The following is a 21,129-nucleotide window of genomic DNA, read 5'->3' as shown; positions in this document are numbered from 1 at the left end:
TAACTCTTTTACCCATAGAAAGAGAGAGTTCAGGTAAGAAATATGAAGTACCTAATTTAGACAATGGAAGAGAACTGAGTTTTAAGAACTAGCTAGTCAGTGGTTTTCAAATGGAGGACATTTAAGAATAGAATCTTGCTATTGTAAACACAGTAGGAATGTCTACACTGGAGTTTTGAACTCTAGATTTCAGTTGTTTTCAACACTTCTGTGTCCAGGCTGGAACAAATGTTTGTGGAGTGTCCAGACTAGTGTTTACAAACATATTGGCTAACTCAAGTTAATTGGCAGTTAGCTTGAGTTAAGTCTAAAGGAGACAGACCTTGAGGATTATATTGGTATAGTTAAAGCAGTATAGCCCCCAGCTTTGTTCCAATATAGCTATTCTCGTACAGAGGTGCCAGTATAAATGTGCCCACTCTAGAACTTGTACTGGTTTAACTATTTTAGTTATTAAATCACAGTCCTAACTGCAGTAGTTTCAGTAGTACACAACTGGTGTGTAGACAAGGCCTTGGGTACATTGGAAAGTCAGCTGCAGAGGGTGAAATTCATTCAAGTTCCATAGGGTCTTGAAAGAGCCTGAATTCAGCAAAATCAAATAAAAGGAATTAAGGCTTTGAAGCTGTGTATATGGGGCTTAGACCAGCAATGTGCCAATAGTGCTATGCAGTTGCATAAAGCTGAGCATATGTGCTTAAATATTTTGCTTTATTGGAGACAGAGTGCTCAGCATTTTTGCAGGATTGTGCCCATGGTGGGGGCATGGGGCTAGTGGTTGCATCACAGGCCTCTAAGGAAACCAGAGAAGGAAAGGGGAGGGGCTGTACAGGAAGACGCTTCTAAAAATTGAAGTGGAGGGAAGGACAATCCAGTTTACTGTAAATATTTTTACTGTTAGTGCTAAGAGTGTGGTTTGTTTATCAGTAATGTAGATCAGAGTGCTGGCTACACAAGCAAATCATAAAAACCTAGCATGCAAAAGCAACTGAATGTTTTCTGTGTTTCCTTTAATTTATCTTTTAAAGTAATTTGCTTGCTCAGCTAAATTGTGAGAATATTGCAAGAGTTTATCTGGGGCATTTCATAGTACAGGCTTAATTTGTATATTTCATTTCTTTCTGTGAAAAGAAATGCAGGGTGGAAAAGCACAGTGGCCATTCAAATAGTAATCATTTTGAAATTTCTGATGAGGTTGAGCAGGGCTGTTCAGTAAGTGCTGGGAGAGTCAAACACAAGTAGTGTTTGCTAAAACGCTTGTTTGGAACGATGTGGTGGTCCCTGTGATCTTGGGCAGATGTCGTTTCCTTTTCTGGTCATGTCAGAATGCGGAAAAGAAGATGACATTTTCACATTTGAAGGTGAAGTTGTGCCTTAGGCCAAAGCTTCTCTCTCCGCCGCCGGTGTAATGCTTGTGTCCATCGGCATTTAATCCCAACCATTGCAAAAATCTCACTTCTCAAACTGGATTTTAACAAGGGCCTTGTTTTGTTTTTTGTTTTTGTTTTACCATTCCAAAACAAAGCTCTTTGTTTCTCTGAATTCCAACACATTAGATCATCTTGACCAAGAGCGTTACTTTGAATGCTAATGGCTGCTTTGTGTGTTTTTCCTATTCATTGATCGGATGATTTCTTGAGGATGTTGCACATTCATTTAGGACCCTGATTAGGTTGTGATGATGACCAATTTAAAGTCATTCCTTCCTCTCAGCTTTAAGACAGCCATTTGCAGAGTTAATTTCTTCAAGCTGCTGCCACCAGTAATTTTCCCCTGCAGATTCTGATTTGGCATAAAGAGCAGCAGCACTGTGAATCAGTGTAAATGGTCATCATGGATACTTGCAGGAATGGAAGAGAAACTTTCCTTGAAGCATAGAACCCATAAAAATGTTCTCTAGGCAAGACAACCTTTATGGGGCCAAGTTCTGCCCTCAGTCATACCATTGCAGTTAGCCTTTTAAATGGCTTCCCTTGTGTTGTAAGCATATTCAGTCTCTCTCATGTCTATGCAGAGACACCTGGGTGTAAGTGGCCTGATCTTGCATCTGCTATGCATGTGCTTAGTTCCATTGACTTGGGTGCATAAGGCTAAGCACATGAGTTTTTGCAGGATAGAGACCTTGGATACCAAGGTGAGAGGTGCCTTAAAAATGCTTCAGGCTACTCCTTCTGAACTTTCTTCATACTGTAACCCCATGTTGCCACAGAAGCATTTTTTTTGGACCTTCTTCCTATCTAGCCACAATAGGAGGGGGCAAAGCAAATCTCTGAAGCCTGCTTGTGACCTCCCCTCCACTCTTCCCTTGAGAGCCTGTGCTAGACAGATCCCCTGCTGTACACAGGCTTTGACTCTGTTTTATGTAGATACAGGAGAGGAGTCTGAGTAACATATGCACATTGTATGAAATGTTCAAAATAGAAGTATTTTTTTCTACTTTCAGCATAATGACAGGGTGGGAAGTTACTAATTGTTAAGTGAATGAGCTATTTTCTCTGCCTTTTAAGTGTCTTTTTAGGAAACATTGATGCATTTTCCTCCTCTGTTTTTAAATGGAACTGAAGGAAAGATATAGGCTTGATGCAGGAATTACTGAGTGAGATTTTTGGCTTGTATTCTATAGAAGAACAGTGGTCCCTCCTGGTTTTAAAATGAGTTTTGCCATTTACTTAATGAGGCTAGGATTTCACCATATGAATCTATGAAAATTGATTTACCCATCACACTCATAAGATTAATAGACTTGAAGCCCTATTTATTTTGGTCCATAAAAGTTTGATTACACTGTAGGCTGGACATTAAACTATAACATTCAAACCATATAACATTTTAGTGCTTCAGAGCATAGTATGATTGATTACTGCAGGAGGCTGGGAAGAACCTTTTTATTGGACAGTTGGGTGCAACGTTGGGTATGATGAAAAAAACCATGGCACTGAATCTCAGAGCCTGGGTTAGCTGACTCAGGCTCATAGGGCTTGGGCTTCAGGGCTAAAAATTGCAGTGTAGACTTTTGGGTTCAGGCTGGAGCCTGGGCTCTGAGACGCTCCTCCTAGTGAGACTAGAATCTAGGCTCTGGGAACTGAGGCCAAATTACGCTGCCATGTTGTATCCTTTGGAGCCAGCTGTGGCCATGCCAGGGGTCTTTTTATTGTAATGTAGACGTACCCTAAGTGAGCTTTTTTTTTTTTTAAGTTGTCTTTTGAAGCATGAGGTAGTGGCTGAAGCTAGAGGCAAGATACTTGACAAAATAAACCAATAGTATGGCAAAGTAAATATGTTTGTGTGCTTAGTCTCTGAAAGCAGAGACTAACTTTGTGATGCCCTGTCAACAATTTTGCTAAGACAGATAATATCTTTCCATTATTTAAACTGAACTTTTAAAAGTTAGTTTTGACTTTTAGAAGTACGTGTGTGTGCGTGTGTGTATGTGTGCATAGCAAAGCAAGAGATGGCCCATGCATTAATTTCTGGTGGCTGGCATTGTTCACAACCCAGTCAGGCTATGCTCCCATGAGTAGGTCATCAGAGCTCTTTGAATGAATGGTGAAAACCTCTGTACACTTTTTAATTTTTCATTCTATAGAACATATCCAACTCTTAATGCACGTATAATTAAAAAAAGGGGGAAATCAAGTAACTACAAATGGATACAATGTCAGTTAATGGACTCGCTGCCTCTTCTCTCCCACACCCTTACAAATTGAAAAATCAGCACTTTGCTAAAGATCCTACAAATGCATCAGTTTTGCAACACAGGGTGGATTGATTTAAATAAAGACAATTGAAGTCAGGAAGTGAAAAGCCTTGATTTTAATCATCGATTTTTAATCAACTTTTCCATTTGTATTTCTGTTACTTTCTAAAGGTGCATTCTCATTGGGTGATGAAATAAGAAGCGATGGAATGGATAAGACAGAGTCCCTCTGGGCAAAAATTACATTGGGCAAGAAAGCTATTAGAGCCTCCCCTGGGATAGTGCTTGGGGTGTGCTATAGACCGCCGGGATCTAATTTGGATATGGATAGAGCCCTTTTTAATGTTTTTAATAAAGTAAATACTAATGGAATCTGTGTGATCATGGGAGAGTTTAACTTCCCAGATATAGACTGGAGGACGAGTGCAAGTAATAATAATAATAGGGCTCAGATTTTCCTAGATGCGATAGCTGATGGATTCCTTCATCAAGTAGCTGCTGAACCGACTAGAGGGGATGCCATTTTAGATTTGGTTTTGGTGAGTAGTGAGGACTTCATAGAAGAAATGATTGTAGGGGATAATCTTGGCTCAAGTGATCATGAGCTAATTCAATTCAAACTGAAAGGAAGGATTAACAAAAATAAATCTACAACTAGGGTTTTTGATTTCAAAAGGGCTGACTTTCAAAAATTAAGGAAATTAGTTAGGGAAGAGGATTGGACTGAAGAATTTATGGATCTAAAGGTAGAGGAGGCCTGGGATTATTTTAAATCAAAGCTGCAGAAGCTATTGGAAGCCTGCATCCCAAGATTCGGGAAAAAATGTATAGGCAGGAGTTGTAGACCAAGCTGGATGAGCAAGCATCTCAGAGAGGTGATTAAGAAAAAGCAGAAAGCATACAGGGAGTGGAAGAAGGGAGGGATCAGCAAGGAAAGCTACTTTATTGAGGTCAGAACATGTAGGGATAAAGTGAGACAGGCTAAAAGTCAAGTAGAGTTGGACCTTGCAAAGGGAATTAAAACCAATAGTAAACGGTTCTATAACCATATAAATAAGAAGAAAACAAAGAAAGAAGAAGTGGGACCGCTAAACACTGAGGGTGGAGTGGAGGTCAAGGATAATCTAGGCATGACCCAATATCTAAACAAATACTTTGCCTCAGTCTTTAATAAGACTAAAGAGGATTTTAGGGATAATGGTAGCATGACAAATGGCAATGGGGATATGGAGGTAGATATTACCATATCTGAGGTAGAAGTGAAACTCAAACAGCTTAATGGGACTAAATCGGGGGGCCCAGATAATCTTCATCCAAGAATATTAAAGGAATTGGCACATGAAATTGCAAGCCCATTAGCAAGAATTTTTAATGAATCTGTAAACTCAGGGGTTGTACTGTATGATTGGAGAATTGCTAACATAGTTCCTATTTTTAAGAAAGGGAAAAAAAGTGATCTGGGTAACTATAGGCCTGTTAGTTTGACATCTGTAGTATGCAAGGTCTTGGAAAAAATTTTAAAGGAGAAGGTAATTAAGGACATTGAAGTCAATGGTAAATGGGACAAAATACAACGTGGTTTTACTAAAGGTAGATCGTGCCAAACCAACCTGATCTCCTTCTTTGAGAAAGTAACAGATTTTTTAGACAAAGGAAACGCAGTGGATCTAATTTAACTAGATTTCAGTAAGGCATTTGATACCATGCCACATGGGGAATTATTAGTTACATTGGATAAGATGTGGATCAATAGGAAAATTGAAAGGTGGATAAGGAATTGGTTAAAGGGGAGACTACAGTGGGTCCTACTGAAAGGTGAACTGTCAGGCTGGAGGGAGGTTACCAGTGGAGTTCCTCAAGGATCGGTTTTGGGACCAATCTTATTTAATCTTTTTACTACTGACCTCGGCACAAAAAGTGGGAGTGTGCTAATAAAGGTTGCAGATGATACAAAGCTGGGAGGTATTGCCAATTTAGAGAAGGACTGGGATATCCTACAGGAGGATCTGGATGACCTTGTAAACTGGAGTAATAGTAAGGGATGAAATTTAATAGTGAGAAGTGTAAAGTCATGCATTTAGGGGTTAATAACAAGAATTTTAGTTATAAGCTGAGGATGCATCGATTAGAAGTAATGGAGGAGGAGAAGAACCTTGGAGTATTGGTTGATCATAGGATGACTGTGAGCCGCCAATGTGATATGGCCGTGAAAAAAGCTAATGCGGTCTTGGGATGCATCAGGAGAGGTATTTCCAGTAGGGATAAGGAGGTTTTTGTACCGTTATACAAGGCACTGGTGTGACCTCACCTGGAATACTGTGTGCAGTTCTGGTCTCCCATGTTTAAGAAGGATGAATTCAAACTGGAACAGGTACAGAGAAGGGCTACTAGGATGATCCGAGGAATGGAAAACTTGTCTTATGAAAGGAGACTCAAGGAGCTTGGCTTGTTTAGCCTAACTAAAAGAAGGTTGAGGGGAGATATGATTGCCCTCTATAAATATATCAGAGGGATAAAAACCGGAGAGGGAGAGGAATTATTTAAGCTCAGTACCAATGTGGACACAAGAACAAAAGGATGTAAACTGGCCACCAGAAAGTTTAGACTTGAAATTAGATGAAGGTTTCTAACCATCAGAGGAGTGAAGTTTTGGAATAGTCTTCCAAGGGAAGCAGTGGGGGCAAAAGATCTATCTGGCTTTAAGATTAAACTCGATAAGTTTATGGAGGAGATGGTATGATGGGATAACATGGTTTTGGTAATTAAATATTCATGGTAAATAGGCCCAATGGCCTGTGATGGGATATTAGATGGGATGGGATCTGAGTTACCCAGGAAAGAATTTTCTGTAGTATCTGGCTGGTGAATCTTGCCCATATGCTCAGGGTTTAGCTGATGGCCATATTTGAGGTCGGGAAGGAATTTTCCTCCAGGGCAGATAGGAAGAGGCCCTGGAGGTTTTTCGCCTTCCTCTGTAGCATGGGGCTTGGGTCACTTGCTGGAGGATTCTCTGCTCCTTGAAGTCTTTAAACAATGATTTGAGGACTTCAATAGCTCAGACATAGGTGAGAGGTTTTTTGCAGGAGTGGGTGGGTGAAATTCTGTGGCCTGCGTTGTGCAGGAGGTCAGACTAGATGATCATAATGGTCCCTTCTGACCTTAGTATCTATGAATATGTTTTAATGGTTATAACTAAATTTGCACTAGATTTGGTACATCTTTTTGCTACTACATTATATCTATATAATTACTGAAGCCATTTTATAGTTTAATATTTTCAGACTCTAACTGTACATTTTTAGTGTAAAGCGTAAAGCTTGACCTAAAAGATTAGATGTTTTTCCCTGATTGTTTCTTTATATGGAAAAGCAGCCTTTAACTGAAAAGGTTTAAAAGAAGCTCATGGATTCAGCATATCTATTTTTTGTTTTTATGGTTAAGAGATTATAAGTCTAGGCCTTAGTGTATTTTTAAAAATAACCTAAAAAAGTATTGTTAAAATATCCATAAAAATCAGATTTAAATAAAAATTCAAATTTTTAACTTTGATTTTTACCCATCCTATTGCAACATGATCTGAAGACTGCTTGAGGCTATTATACCTACCTTGATTCTGGCATATGACAGTTTTTTTCAATTTCTAGCTATTTTCTTTCTGCAGTGAAATTTGAATCTAGTATCTTTAAAAGGCTTTTAAAATAGGGAAAACTGCCTTTCCTGTTTACTTTGAGGAATATGGCTCTGATTCCGGAAGGCATCCCTGTATAAGAAGGGCTCTTAACCAGTTGTTTAACTTGAAGCCTGTGTTCAAGTCTCCTTGATTTCAATGACACGTAAGTGCTATCCTGAATGAGGACCTAAATTACTACTACTTATTACTTGCATTGCTGTAGCACCTGGGAGCATTGTTCATTAATCAGGACCCCATTGTGCTAGAAGCTGGAGAGAAACAGAACAAAAATCGGGAGAAATATTTGTTCCCTTTGAATATAGTAATGCAAATATTATACAACGCATGTTTAAGCATGAGCAAGCAGAAGTACTAGTGGGGTAAATATTAAATGGCATAGTAACAACTGGTTGTGTGATAACCAGCCACCTCTGTGGCTTGCATGTAGGCTGTGTGTATAGTAATCTGAAAAGAGCCTAATTTCTATACAGCAATTTGACTAGAAGAAGAAAATGTTTGCGAGATGAGCCAAACACTGGGCTTCCCTTGTGAAGAAAACTTCACATCTGGTTTGGCTTTTCCTTTATTGGCAAGAGGTTTTATTTTCTGGATTATGCAGCCACTCTGGTCTCTCTGTAATTAGGATGAAGCTGGCAGTCCATTATAAACCAAATATTTGTCCAATTCTCCTCCAAATACCCCAAATAAATCTTTCCCATACTAAACCAAGCCAATGTAAATGTCACATAGAGAATCTTTTGCTAGGGTGAAATATTGCTGAGAAGCGTAAGGAAAATTGGATGAGGCTTTTGTGAAATGAGGGGTAAAAGAAAAAAGTATTATTATTTTTTGTAAAAGTTTCTTAATGTGTAAGTGGCTTCTCACTGATTAAACAACTTGACAGAAATTAAATATTTTTTGTTCTGTTGTCCTGAGCAATTACAGGTAAAGTGGACTGGTTCTGAGGTTTAATTATTTGTTCAGTACCCTGTGTTGCAAATACTTGTACTCTGCTTGGTAGGTATTTGCAGGACCGGGCCTTTAGTTGTTAAAACCTCTGATGCATATATGAGGATCACTGGGAAATTCCTAAATTCAGTCTTCTACTTAAAATACAAGAGCTTCCTAAATAATGCATCTGGGCCATGCTACATGGTTTCAAAGAAGCACATGGGAGCTGCTCTGCTGTCTACCCCTTCGGATGTAAACAGCTGCAGTTTGCATGTGTCTTAAGGCTAGCACTGGAGGCACTGTAGTGTGCACACCTAACGTTTATTGTGTTAAAACTACATTGGTACTGAACATAAGTCCAAACCAACACATGTGCCATTAAAAATTGCTTTTAAGGGCTGGAGGATGAACCCACACTAAACTTCATGGTACTCAGTTTATTTACTGCAGAATAACTATTTTGAGTCCATTGAAACACAAAAATCTTTATTTTGGAATCAAAGTGAGGGATCCTGACCATTACCCTGTGCACCTCTCACTGAAGATGGGATCTTAATTCCTTAACAACTCAAGTGTTAGAAAACCAGAAAATGTGGAGTTAGGGGTTCTCCACATACCCATTCTTTGTTTTATTATTTGTTAGGTAGGACTTAGGGGCCAAATGAGAATGGGAACCAATTATGCTAAGCTCTGTTCAAACCTAGGATAATACAGTCCTAGCCTCAAAGAGCTTACCTCTTAGAAGAAGGTTAGTGTTACAATATAAAAAACCCTACAAATGTTTTAAAAAAAAATCCAGGAAGTAAGAAACATTTCCTTCATAACATAACCACACAAACTTAACTCTGTCCCATGGATGTCGAGAGGAACTGGGACTATCATAGTACGGAAGGGACAACATTAATTCACGTGATTGGGATCAGTGCGTGAGCAGCCACTATGCAAAGCCACACATGAGTTAGTGTCCTCACTGGTGTGTCGCCAGGACTTCTCAGGGCACATACTATGGCCATCTCGTCAAAAGCTTGGGAAACCATGCCTTGCAGTGTGCTCTTAAGGCCAACAGATTCAGGCTGTGTTAACCCAAGGAGTGTATGTGGAGTAGAGGTACATTTAAGAGTCCATATACAATATGTAAAATGTATCTTTATAAAACATTTAAATTCCATGTTTGAAGCTTAATGTTATGCTATCCTGACTTAATTTTGCAGGCTAACCTGTGTTTTGTGGACGTAGACAACCATTTCATTGAGCTTCCAGAGGATTTGCCCCAATTCCCGAATAAACTCGAATTCATTCAGGAAATCTCTGAGATCCTAATGGCATTTGGAATTCCACCTGAGGGAAACCTGCACTGTAGTGAAAGTGCCTCAAAGATGAAAAACCTCCGAGCATGTGACATAGTTTCTGATAAAAGAAATGGGAACATAGCAGGATCACCTTTAAATTCATATGAACTGCTAAAGGAAAATGAGACCATAGCAAGGCTTCAAGCACTTGTTAAAAGAACGGGTGTGAGCCTAGAAAAGGTAAGTTATGGAATTGCATATAATCTCTTTGGGAGTTGTATTACAGAATTGCAGTATCTGCTGAGTGAGTGAAAGATTTACGGAGTGGTGGTCTGAATGCTTGGGCCTTACCCTCACTAGAAAAAAGTGTATTTTTAATACGTGTTTGCTAACCCATATTAACATCGTAGTATAGACAAAGGCAAGTTGTTGTGGTTTGGTCGAGGTTAATCCCTTGGCTCCACCTAGTGTTTATTTTTCTCTGTTGACATGTTAAAAATACTTGCTTTGCCTACACTAGGGTCTTAACTTACGTTAGATAATCAGTGTTTTAAAAACATGCTTTTATTTTTCTTATGTAGACATGGCAAGAACTGGCATACAGTTATTTGTGGAGACTAATCTTAGCTTTCACATAAATTGGTGTGTTGGCATCTTTCTGTCTCAGTTTCTCCACCTGTTGAATGTGGAAAATAATGTGCCCGCCTCAGCGATGCTGTGAGGCTTTATTCATTAATGTGTGTAAAGTGTTTAGGGCCTGGTTTTCAGAGATACTGAGCACATATGGCTTTCTTTGTTCTCAACTGTGGGTTCTCAGCACCTTTGAAAATTGGGCCCTACCTGCGTAAGTGGGGTTATTGAAAGTTCTCCAAGGTTTGTTTTACATTTCTAATATGGAGGGAAGATTTTCTCAAAAAGGTTTGCTTGTTTGCCTTGCATGTTTAAATTGCTCCCCACAGACCTCCCCTTTTGTAAGGCTGATTCTTGCTTGTTTTGCTGAAGTTAGTGCTACAAGAGGGGAGATTAAATGAAGGAACTGACTTACTGCTGTAGGACTGCTCTAGGGAGTAGAGCTGCTTTAAGGAAAGAAAACTGTGTGAGGATAGTAAGGGTGAGCATTCAGTTACTAGATATGAGACTCTCTCAAATCAACTGTGTTTCTTTTAGGCTTTTCTTTTGCATTGTTTTCTTTCTCTTCGGAGGGAAATTGGGAAGAAGCTTTTGTTTTGCTTATTGCATTGGAAAATAGTGGGGAGAAATACAGGTGTCTATCTCCTGTGAGTTTCTATGCACTCTGGCCTCTCTGCACTCTCCTCCATTTTAGATTAGAAAACAGTTTCCAAACTCCCCTTTATTAACTTTCTGTAGAAATGTCTGTGATTGTGGATGTGGACAGGGCATAACTTTGTTAGGTTTTTGGTTTTTTTTAAACTGTTTGAGAAAAGAAAACTGCTCCTGAAGTAGCTATCCTTTAGTGCTTGGCTCTGAAGCTAGAAGTAATTTCAAAATTTGAAACACTACCTGTCTAGGATAGAGTTGGAAAGAACTGTTGAATGTTGCAGCTGTCTGCACTGGAGAGAAGTCATTGTAGAATCCATGGGTACAGCTGGTTCTTGACTAAGGCCTTTGTACCAGGCACTGCAGCCAGCTAGTATAACCAATGTGGCTTAAAATGCATTGGTTAGCTGTTGTGTGTGGGTGCAAGTCATGAAGCATATGTGGAAAGCTCAAGATATTCCATCCAATTACTTTTTTTAGTGGCATGTCCCATAATTGAGGCAGGAGATATGAATATTGCACCATTTTGGATATTTTACATAGTTAATTATGGCTGAGATTTTCATAGCTACCTAATGAACTGGACACCCAATTCCTGTTAAAATTAATAGGAACCGAACATCCAGATCCTCTGTGTAGCTTTGAAAACCTCAGTCCACGTCCTTTTTAAAATTACGTTTTAAAGCATTGTTTTGGCTGTTTAGAGAAGTGTGTGGTTTTTAAATAAAGCTTGCCACTGAGGACTTCTGATCTTGGAAGAATGCCTACTCTACTTGGATAGCAACTTTCTTTTGATTATGCACATCGATATTAATATGAAGGTCAATACATCATGACTTGGAACAGTAATAAATATGGATTTATGATACACCTGAGAGAAAAGCATATTCACCTAGTGTGCCTGAATAGTAAAGTCTCTTGTGACCTCATAAACGTGTTGTTTTTTTGTTTGTTTAAGGACCAAAGAAAGTAAATGGTGTCTCTGTGTATTCTATATATTCTTTATCTTTTAAAAAATGCCTATTTTTAGTGTCCTGAATATCCAGTTTATTATTGGAGCTATAATCTCTTATAGGAACAGTCTTTTCAGCTGAGTTATTAAATGCTGCTCTCCGTGATAGTGCTGTGGAACCTTGTGGGTTATAAGTTAGAATGTTGATTAGAGGAATGACAATTGGATAACAAACAGGGCCTGAATGTGGGCCTACATTCCCTGTGTACTTAAACCTCCCATAAAGGAAGGGACACATTTGGTTCTAGTATGTTCCCTTACTCTCTCAGCTGGAAGTGCGAGAGGAGACCAGTAGCAACAAGGATCTCAAAGTTCAGTGCGACGAAGAAGAGTTCCGGGTTTATCAGCTGAACATTCAAATCCGAGAAGCTTTTGCCAACCGTTTTACGCAGATGTTCGCAGACTATGAAGTATTTGTCATTCAGCCAAGTCAGGACAAGGAGTCTTGGTTTACCAACAGGGAGCAGATGCAGAACTTTGATAAAGTAAGTTTGAAAAGAAGTGCAAAACTGAGTCATGTTTGTTTAAATAATTACTAATCAAACCTGAAAGTACAAGTTATCAGAGGTGGTCAGAAAATGGAGGTGGGGTGGAGAAGGAATGTTGTGAACATTTTAATTTCTTCTTTGAAACCTTCCAATCAATTGTAAAAGAGATGCATATTATTGTACATATAGTGATATTTATATTTGAAGACATTCTAGTGTTTGTGGTAGAGAACAAAATTGTGTAGATGACAATAGGCTCTCCCCCAACGTCCCTTCAGGCTCAGATCCCGAGAACCAGCCCATGCTAGTGTGTCTGCACAGCTGTTTTTAGAGCCGTAGCATGAGACTGTGTCTGTCGACTTGGGCTCAAAGGCTCGCTGCTGTGGGCTGTGAAGACAGACCTTCTGGGACTGATCCAACACCCACTGAAGTCAGTGAAAAGACTCCTGTTGACTTCAGTGCGCTTTGGATCTGACCATAAGTACATAATGTGTATATCGAGTGTTGTTTTTGCCACTGGGGGAGCTTAGCTGAGCTAAAATTTCAAAATGTTGGGTTTTTCTAAAGTCCTTTATATTTTTTTGTTTATAAACAAAGTGCTAAAAATAGTTGATTGCCAGGCAAACTAAAAAGTTTGCATAGTATATTTTTCAAGATGGAGTTGGCATCCACAGTAAAATGAAACGTCTGCAAAAAAACCAACCTCCCCCAAAAACAGAAGGCTTTGGATCTCTCTAAAACTCTTCAATATGTCCGTGGTTAGAAATACTTCCACTTTAACTATATACAGAATTATAGCAAGGCATTATATAGACTTTATATAAAGTCACTTGTCTATTTGTTCACTAGGCATCTTTCTTGTCGGACCAGCCTGAACCTTACTTGCCTTTTCTCTCAAGATTTCTGGAGACACAGATGTTTGCGTCTTTTATCGACAATAAGATCATGTGCCATGACGAAGATGACAAAGACCCAATTTTGAGAGTGTTTGATTCTAGAGTAGATAAAATTAGACTGTTAAATGTTAGGACACCAACTCTGCGCACATCTATGTATCAAAAGTGCACTACCATTGATGAGGCAGGTAAGAGTAACAAGAACATTTCTTTCAGATGTAATGAGTTATAGCCGTTGTCACCAGCACCTTCAAAGTTAGACTACTTGTTCAAATAAGATATTTTACCAGCCATAACATGAATCTAAATGTCTTAGTGTTTCAAAAACAAATTAGAGAGCTGGAAATTGAGGCTCTGGTGGAGAAATAAATTCTATACTGGAAAGGGCAGTGCAAGAATCTGAGACAGTGAGCTAACTCTGTGAGATATCTGTAAAAGGGAATTCCGCTCAGCTCTCCTCTTCACCTGCCTGAGGGTGGGACGTTCCAGATAAGATGAGCATCTTGCTGCCATTGATAGCAGTCCTTGGATACAGTACAGACTTGTACATAAGCCTCCCTGTTCAGATATTGGTCAATATGGGGATTCCCCATCCCCTTAAATTACAGATTTGGTGGGTTTGGTGGGTTTTTGGTTTTTTTTAGTATATATGGTAACTTGAAAAAGGAAGGTTATCTGCAGTGCTTAAAGTGGTTTGAAAAGTGTGTGTGTGTGTGTAGAGATGTCTGTCATAATCTGGGAGAAGCAGCTTTGGTAAGGCAGTGCTTATAGTGCACCTCTCAGTGACCCAACTTGATTAAAACTTCTCCCCCACCCCTACACTTACCGCACTGGTTATCTGTAAAGTTACATGCTTAAGAGATTTTTTTTTTTTTTTTAAACATTCAGAGAAAGCTATTGAATTAAGGCTTGTAAAAATAGATCACACTGCAATCCACCCACACTTATTAGATATGAAGATTGGACAAGGGAAGTATGAACTTGGGTTTTTCCCCAAGCTTCAGTCTGACGTACTCTCCATAGGACCAGCAAGCAACAAGTGAGTACACAAACTTTATTGTGCATTATGGAGTGGCACTGGATCTTGGTGAGATCTAAAGCATAAGACCAAATTTGTGATGTCAAAATGCAAATTTAAACACTTCTAAATGACACTTTAGAATGTGGTGGACTCTTAAGGATTCTTTTAGTAACAAAGTGAAACAAGGAGGCCAGTATTGCAATGGGGACAGAGTTAAGGTTTTTGAGTGACTTTATTTGATACTGGTTAAAAGAGAGAGCCCTGTGCCAGAGGTCAGTTAAGAGGTAATGGCTTAAAATAAGGGACCACCTTGTAAAAAGTGGGAGGAAAGAGGAAGAAGAGGATAGTAGCTGCAAAGGTGACTAAGAAGCCGAAAAGATGTGGAAACTAGAAACCAAGTGCACGAGATTGTGTTTTTGCTTTTTTTCCTAAGAACTATGGACAGATTTTCCAGACAGATTTTATTTTCAAACAGTACAGGCTCTCTGCTTACAAAGAGATGCTAAACAAGTCAAGTGTTACACAAGTGTGCTTGCAGCTAACCCGTGTTTGGCACTGGTTTTGGCTCATCTGTTGTCAGTGGGTGTTTTTTGTAATGTGGACAGGCCCTGTGACCAATCCAAGATGGACACCTTTGCTCCTGCTTTTCGCTCCTCTTCAGCTGACTCTTGGTATCTAATGAATAATCTTGTTTGATCTATAGATGGACAAAGAGAAATGCACCTGCGCAGTGGAGGCGGAAAGACAGACAAAAACAACACACAGAGCACCTGCGTCTTGACAATGATCAGAGAGAGGTGAAAGCTGTTCAGTAACTGTAGAACATGATTTTCATTACAGAAATCACACTGTCTTCCCTACAAAATGTCAAATCAGTTATTCCATAGTAAACCTCAGCTGTTCCTTACTCTGGCCTTTCAAAAATAAAGAGCAGATCCTCAGCTAGTGTAAAATGTCATAGATCCATTGACATTAAAGGAGCTATGCCAGTCAGGATCTGTCTCAGGAGTGTGAAACCAATGGTAAAAAAAGGTAACTAAGTTGCAGTGTTTAAATGTGCCAAAAGTCAGATACCAGTATGCAGGTAGACATGCGCTGTCTGATCTGAGTATTGGGCTGCGCTTGAAGGCTGAATTGTTCAAAGTGCTGATTTTCAGCTCTAAATCTACTATGGATCCTATATGCTTTGGGAGGATTCAAAATAGTTCCTTTTGTAAAAAGTGATGTTCCTTTGATAAGTATAAGTCTGTGTTTTGAGGAGGGGACCTGGCTAGAAAGAAAGAAAAACTCCAAGAATCCCCATGTGAACCTTTTAAAGTGACATTAGTTGGGTCATATGATGCCAGCTACTTTGCAGTTACTTAAGCAAGAACAAAATGGTTGGTTAGTTCTCTGAACATCCATTGCACAAAAAATATAGTGGTTAAATGTAATATGAGAATCATTTTTCCAGTGTTCTGATTTCTTTTTAAAATATTTGAATGGATATGTGCTTATATATAAACAAAAAATAAAGCTTTGGGATACATTATTTTATGTTTGGGTGAAGAATCTTTTAACCTTGTTCTCTTTAAAGTTTATACCAAGATGCTTGCAGGAAATTTTTTTAAAATATATTTTCTTGTTCATTCATTCCATCATTATATGTGAACAATGATGTAAAAGGTTGAACTGCACTTTCCATTGTAAACCCTATTTTCCAGGATTTTGTGACTTGGTTGTAAAAATGGTAGTTGGAGATAAAATTAGATGTCATCTCTTTTGTAACTATATTAAAAAAGAAAAAGGGGTTTGTGCACTTTGATTGTACAAATAAGGAACATTTACTTCTTTCACATGCTCTTTATGGTGCTGTGTCTCAGTAACATCTTCCATTTAGGAGAAGAAAGAGAAAGTGAGTAGTAGTCAGTCAATAATCTGACATTGTTTTTGACAAATATGGTGCTAGCAGGTGTGAACCATTGAGGTATCAAACTGTAATTATACATGTAAATAGTCACTTTCCATTTTTCAGAAAGATTTTTTTTAACGAAAGCTGAATATACTTAGCAAATGGTTAATTATTGGAGAGCAGCTACCTTAGTATGTGAGGTAAATAATATATCTTATGAACCATATTGCAAAAATGTGTTCAGCAGATGGAGCTATTCTTGTCCGTAGGGTTAACTCATTTTAGATATTTATTTAGAGTGGTACCAAAATCTGTTGGGTAATTTATCCAGGGGGAACCCCACCCACATAATTCCAGATTTTCCCCATTAGTCTGTAACAGCTGTAAGGGAGTAATTTCGAGAGTTTTTGAGTGGAGAAGTGAAAATCCTTGTGGCTGGTAGGCAGGGATTGGTAAAAATAAAAATTAAATTGATGGTCTGAGGTAATTGTCTAGAACAGTGGTTCGCAAACTTGTTCCGCTGCTTGTGCAGGGAAAGTCCCTGGCAGGCTGGGCCAGTTTGTTTACCTGCCGTGTCTGTAGATTCAGCCGATCGCGGCTTTTACTGGCCGCGGTTCACTGATCCAGGCCAATGGGAGCTGCTGGAAGCAGCCCGGGCCGAGGGATGTACTGGCCACTGCTTCCAGCAGCTCCCATTGGTCAGGCACAGCGAACCGTGGCCACTGGGAGCCACGATCAGCCGAACCTGCAGACATGGCAGGTAAACAAACTGGCTCGGCCCGCCAGGGGCTTTCCCTGCACAAGGGGCAGAACAAGTCTGGGAACCACTGGTCTAGAAAGAAACTTTGAAGTTGAGATTTGACAACTGTTAAGACTCTTGTGAAATTTTATCACAAGTATGCAGTAAAGGACATAGTTCATTTTAATTCTTTGTTTAATCTCATCATAATTATAGTGTTTAAATGCTTTATTTGCTCTTTCCTTTATATAAGCTTTCATTATTTACGGGTTTTATGTTGCATATTTATTTATTAGTCTGAGCTTTAAATGGCATTGAGTTCTGTCTTAATTGTTTTCTTTTCTGTTTTTGCATGCACGCTTTTATCATATCTGCTTACCGTACTTTTGCTTAACATGGGCTGTCTGATTGTTTGCTACAAACCTCTCCTGCCAGCATCTGGATTTTTCCTTGCCAGAGCTTCATTTGCAATTATATTTAGACTGGGACCAGCATGACTGGCTTTTCAGACCCTCTATAAAATCTGTGTCAGAGCTTTACTTGGTATGTCATATGTATAACATGACCTGTAGTCATGACATCAAAGATGCATAGTTAAATATATGTACTTCATAGTTCTTTAGACTGTTTCAGAAGGCAGATAAAGCGTGGATTTTTTGTTTTGTTTTTTCTGGCAAAAGGTGAACACTTTATTCATTATGATGTAGCAAGAGTAGGATTTCAGTCAATCACAATCCAGAACAATCAAATGCTGCCCTCTCACAAGTGTCACTGAAATACATATTGATCCATCCATCAGAATGCAGCAACATTAGCAGCACAGATCTTTTATGAGTCAAGGAAATCATTTTTCCTCTAAAATGTTGATGGTTCTTTTTTAGATTTGTAATATTGGAGCCTATTCATAATAAACTGCTGCTTCAGTTATCACACTCCTTCGCTTAGCTTCTGTCTTTAATCACCTGACAAAGCCATTTAGGGTATGTATGCATTGCAGTTAGATGCCCGCAGCTGGTCTGTGCCAGCTGGCTTGGACTCGGGCTAATGGGCTAATTAGGTGCCATGTAGATGTTCAGGCTCAGGCAGACTGTACTCTGGGACCCTCTTTCGGTGCAGCCCGAGCCAAAATGTCTACATTGCGGGTAAACAGCCCCTTAGCCCAAGCCAGCTGGCACGGGCCAGCTGCAGGTGTCTGATTGCAGTAGAGACATACCTTTACTGTCACACTTGCTCCTCCACCAAAAGCGTCATTACTTACCTGCAAAATAATCACATTTGGAAGGACTGTTTCACTGTGACAGTAATATCAAGTATGTATAGCTATAATTACACGCCTTTTTTAGAGGAGAAAAAGGAAAGACTTTGTAGTAGTGGAGGGAGAAATGAAAACTCTATGCATCCAAACGGGTTTGTGTTTGTGTTAATCAAAGACTCAACTGCATGCTGATGCTAGCTGGACAGTTTATATGGGATCTTAACTCAGTTAAATAATACAGTAAATCTCTTTATCCTTTTTAAAGGAGCATTCTTTTGAAAGATGGTGTGATCTTTTTCCCTTCTGGGCATGGGGGCAGCAAAGACAGATTGTTTGACACTGTGATTCGTAGCTACTGTATACCATTTTGTCACTCTTGTTTTTGGGTACATTTGTTTTTTCTATCTTTGTACAGAAGTATATCCAAGAAGCCAGGAATCTGGGCAGCACCATTCGTCAGCCTAAGCTGTCTAACCTCTCTCCATCGGTAATTGCACAAACAAACTGGAAATTTGTTGAAGGCTTACTGAAGGAATGCCGAAATAAGGTAACGTAGAGAACATGACTTCTCATCCCCACACCTTGCTGGGCTATAGTTAGTAAAACTAAACTCACCTTTTATACACACATGCGCACACCCTCAGATGTATGCATAATCTGAAACTGGTCTACACTGTCTCTTTTGGGGATTGTATGTCCCTTCAATAAATAAATGGAAGTGGTTTAGATATCCTGGAAAGATTGGAGACTTTTCCTGTTTGGAGATGTACTATAAAAACAAAATTATAGAAATAAGAAAGATCAGATGCTCTGGTAGGTCTCTGTTTTCCTGCCAGTCTAGGATTGTTCCCAGCCATACATTTTCTGGTGTATTGTCCAGTCTAGTTTTGAATGCTTCATTCTGAGAATATTTTTAAAATGTCCTACAAGAGAGAGAATACAGTGAAAATCTAGACACTGTATTTAATTGTTAAAATGAAGTGAGTTAACGAACTGCAGAAAACACCTTTTTCCTAAGAAATCTGGTCCCAATTTGTAAAATTATTTTGACTGATATATTTGAGTAAACATCATCAAAGTTGCTTTGCTGTTTCATATAACATTAAAGAGAATAACTCTTCCATAAACTCTTACTTAAATTCTTCCCTGAAGTCAACAGAGTTAATTTGGACTATCATGTATAATGCCTGGTAAAATCTATACATTTTCGTTATTCTTACTTACAAAAACTGAAATTGTGAATATGTAGGCACTCCAGATAATCTGTCTCTGTGCTTTGTTCTTTGTAGACCTTCACTTGGTATAAACTGGCATATCTCCATTGAAATAAATGGAAATACATTGATTTACACCAGCTGAGGATATGGCCCTTTGATTTTAACTCTTCCATTATGGGAGTAAGGCGCCATTGGATGTGAAAAGTTTGCAAGTAATAGAGATGTTGTTAGAATATCCGGGAAAGAGGGGGGAAATGTATGAGATGCTTATGACTGTTGGCATGAGATACTTGCAACATTTCAGATGAGCCCATTAATTAGCTCTCCTTAGACATGGATGAATTAGAAAGATGTTTAAGAATAGCAGCAAAAATTATGAAAAATGATCTACGGTGAGAGATTAGGAGAAATGGATACATCCATAGAGAAAAGATGACATAGGAAGCATATGGTAAATGTCAGTGCTTGGGAGGTCATAACATAAAAAGGGTGAGGACTTTTCTGAAGGTGGTTAAGGACAGTGTATAAAGAAGTGATAGTTTGAAACTAAAAATAGAAAATGTAATTTGGTTTATTAGGAATGGTTTTTAGCTGCTGTTGCATTGTTTGTATGTGCCCTGTGAATAATAGCAGTGAGGTCAATTAGACAATGAAATAACTTGCACTGGGCATACTGAGAGGATAACCTGGCAATACCAGGTCACTGACGAACCATTTTCAGAGAGGTTCAAAAACAGACTATGGTAGATAAAACAGATTAATGTAATGTACTGTTACATCAAATGGATTAGATACCTAGAGCTGAAAAGTGATGCCTAGCTTCTAGGATGTGACAGGATTACGGTAGTTCCCAAGGTCAGTTTGAAGCAGATAATGAAAATTAAAGCATGGCTTTACTCTGCAAAGTGACTGTGTAAAAATGGCACTTCTCTTTTATTCAATAGATCTGTTCCTTTCGAATATTTGGTTATCCGATTTTTTTTAACTGCACTGGATTCTATTTTATCTTTTGCATCATCAACATACTTGTTAAGAGCCAGATTGTGGACTCTCAGTCATGAATACAAATTTAGTTAATTACTGTGCTCATTTAGTCTAATACACAGTCTGTTGAAATCCATCGAAAAGCTCTCACTGATTTCAGTAGGTTTTGGATCAGGCCTGTTCTTCCACTGACTGCAATGGGACTATATGCAGCTTATGGTACTGCTCTTCATGATAGACTGCCCCTAAATTCCATTCATTTACACCTGTGTAAACCCTTGGAAGGAAAGAGTTGCCTAAATAACGCTGAGGACATAAGTCAAAGACCATGGCGTTGCCCAGGTGTAAATGAGGGCCTAATTTGGTCTGCAGAACTTGATTACTTGAAAAGGTGCATGAGCTAGAAAAGAGACAACTAGAGTCTCAGATCTCTGGACAAGTTCTTCGTAGGAGGTATTTTCAAAAGCACTTATTAAAACTCACTGACTTTCAAAGTGGATTTTCAGGGGTGCTTGTGTAACTAAGAGTCTTATGTACTTTTGAAAATCCCACTCTCAATATTTTTATGATTGAACGGAGAACATTTGATACATGAATCACTGAGAGGCAATAAATATGGATGCTTATGTTTTATAAATGCATATAAAATACTTCGCTTTTATCATCTCTAGCTCTCACTCAAAGCACTGTCAAACCTGGCTAAATTATTATCTCTGCTTTATAGATAGGGCAGATTGAGGA

General features: G+C 38.9%; 1 protein-coding gene across 6 annotated transcripts in view; it reads left to right on the top strand.

The window, feature by feature from the left end:
- DENND5A (DENN domain containing 5A) overlaps positions 1 to 21,129 on the top strand; it is a 117,326-nt gene that overhangs the window by 62,589 nt on the left and 33,608 nt on the right. For all 6 annotated transcript variants that reach the window (XM_073347532.2, XM_073347529.2, XM_073347531.2 and 3 more), the window contains 6 exons: positions 9,530 to 9,847; positions 12,167 to 12,382; positions 13,235 to 13,469; positions 14,170 to 14,320; positions 15,006 to 15,099; positions 18,603 to 18,734. In XM_073347532.2, coding sequence (XP_073203633.1) covers positions 9,530 to 9,847; positions 12,167 to 12,382; positions 13,235 to 13,469; positions 14,170 to 14,320; positions 15,006 to 15,099; positions 18,603 to 18,734 — 1,146 coding nt within the window. The remainder of the gene's footprint in view (positions 1 to 9,529; positions 9,848 to 12,166; positions 12,383 to 13,234; positions 13,470 to 14,169; positions 14,321 to 15,005; positions 15,100 to 18,602; positions 18,735 to 21,129) is intronic.

This window comes from Lepidochelys kempii, chromosome 6 (assembly GCF_965140285.1).
Source record: "Lepidochelys kempii isolate rLepKem1 chromosome 6, rLepKem1.hap1, whole genome shotgun sequence".
Classification (NCBI taxonomy): Eukaryota; Metazoa; Chordata; order Testudines; family Cheloniidae; genus Lepidochelys; species Lepidochelys kempii.
Note: the sequence above shows the minus strand (reverse complement) of the source record. Positions and strands in the feature narration are given on the sequence as shown.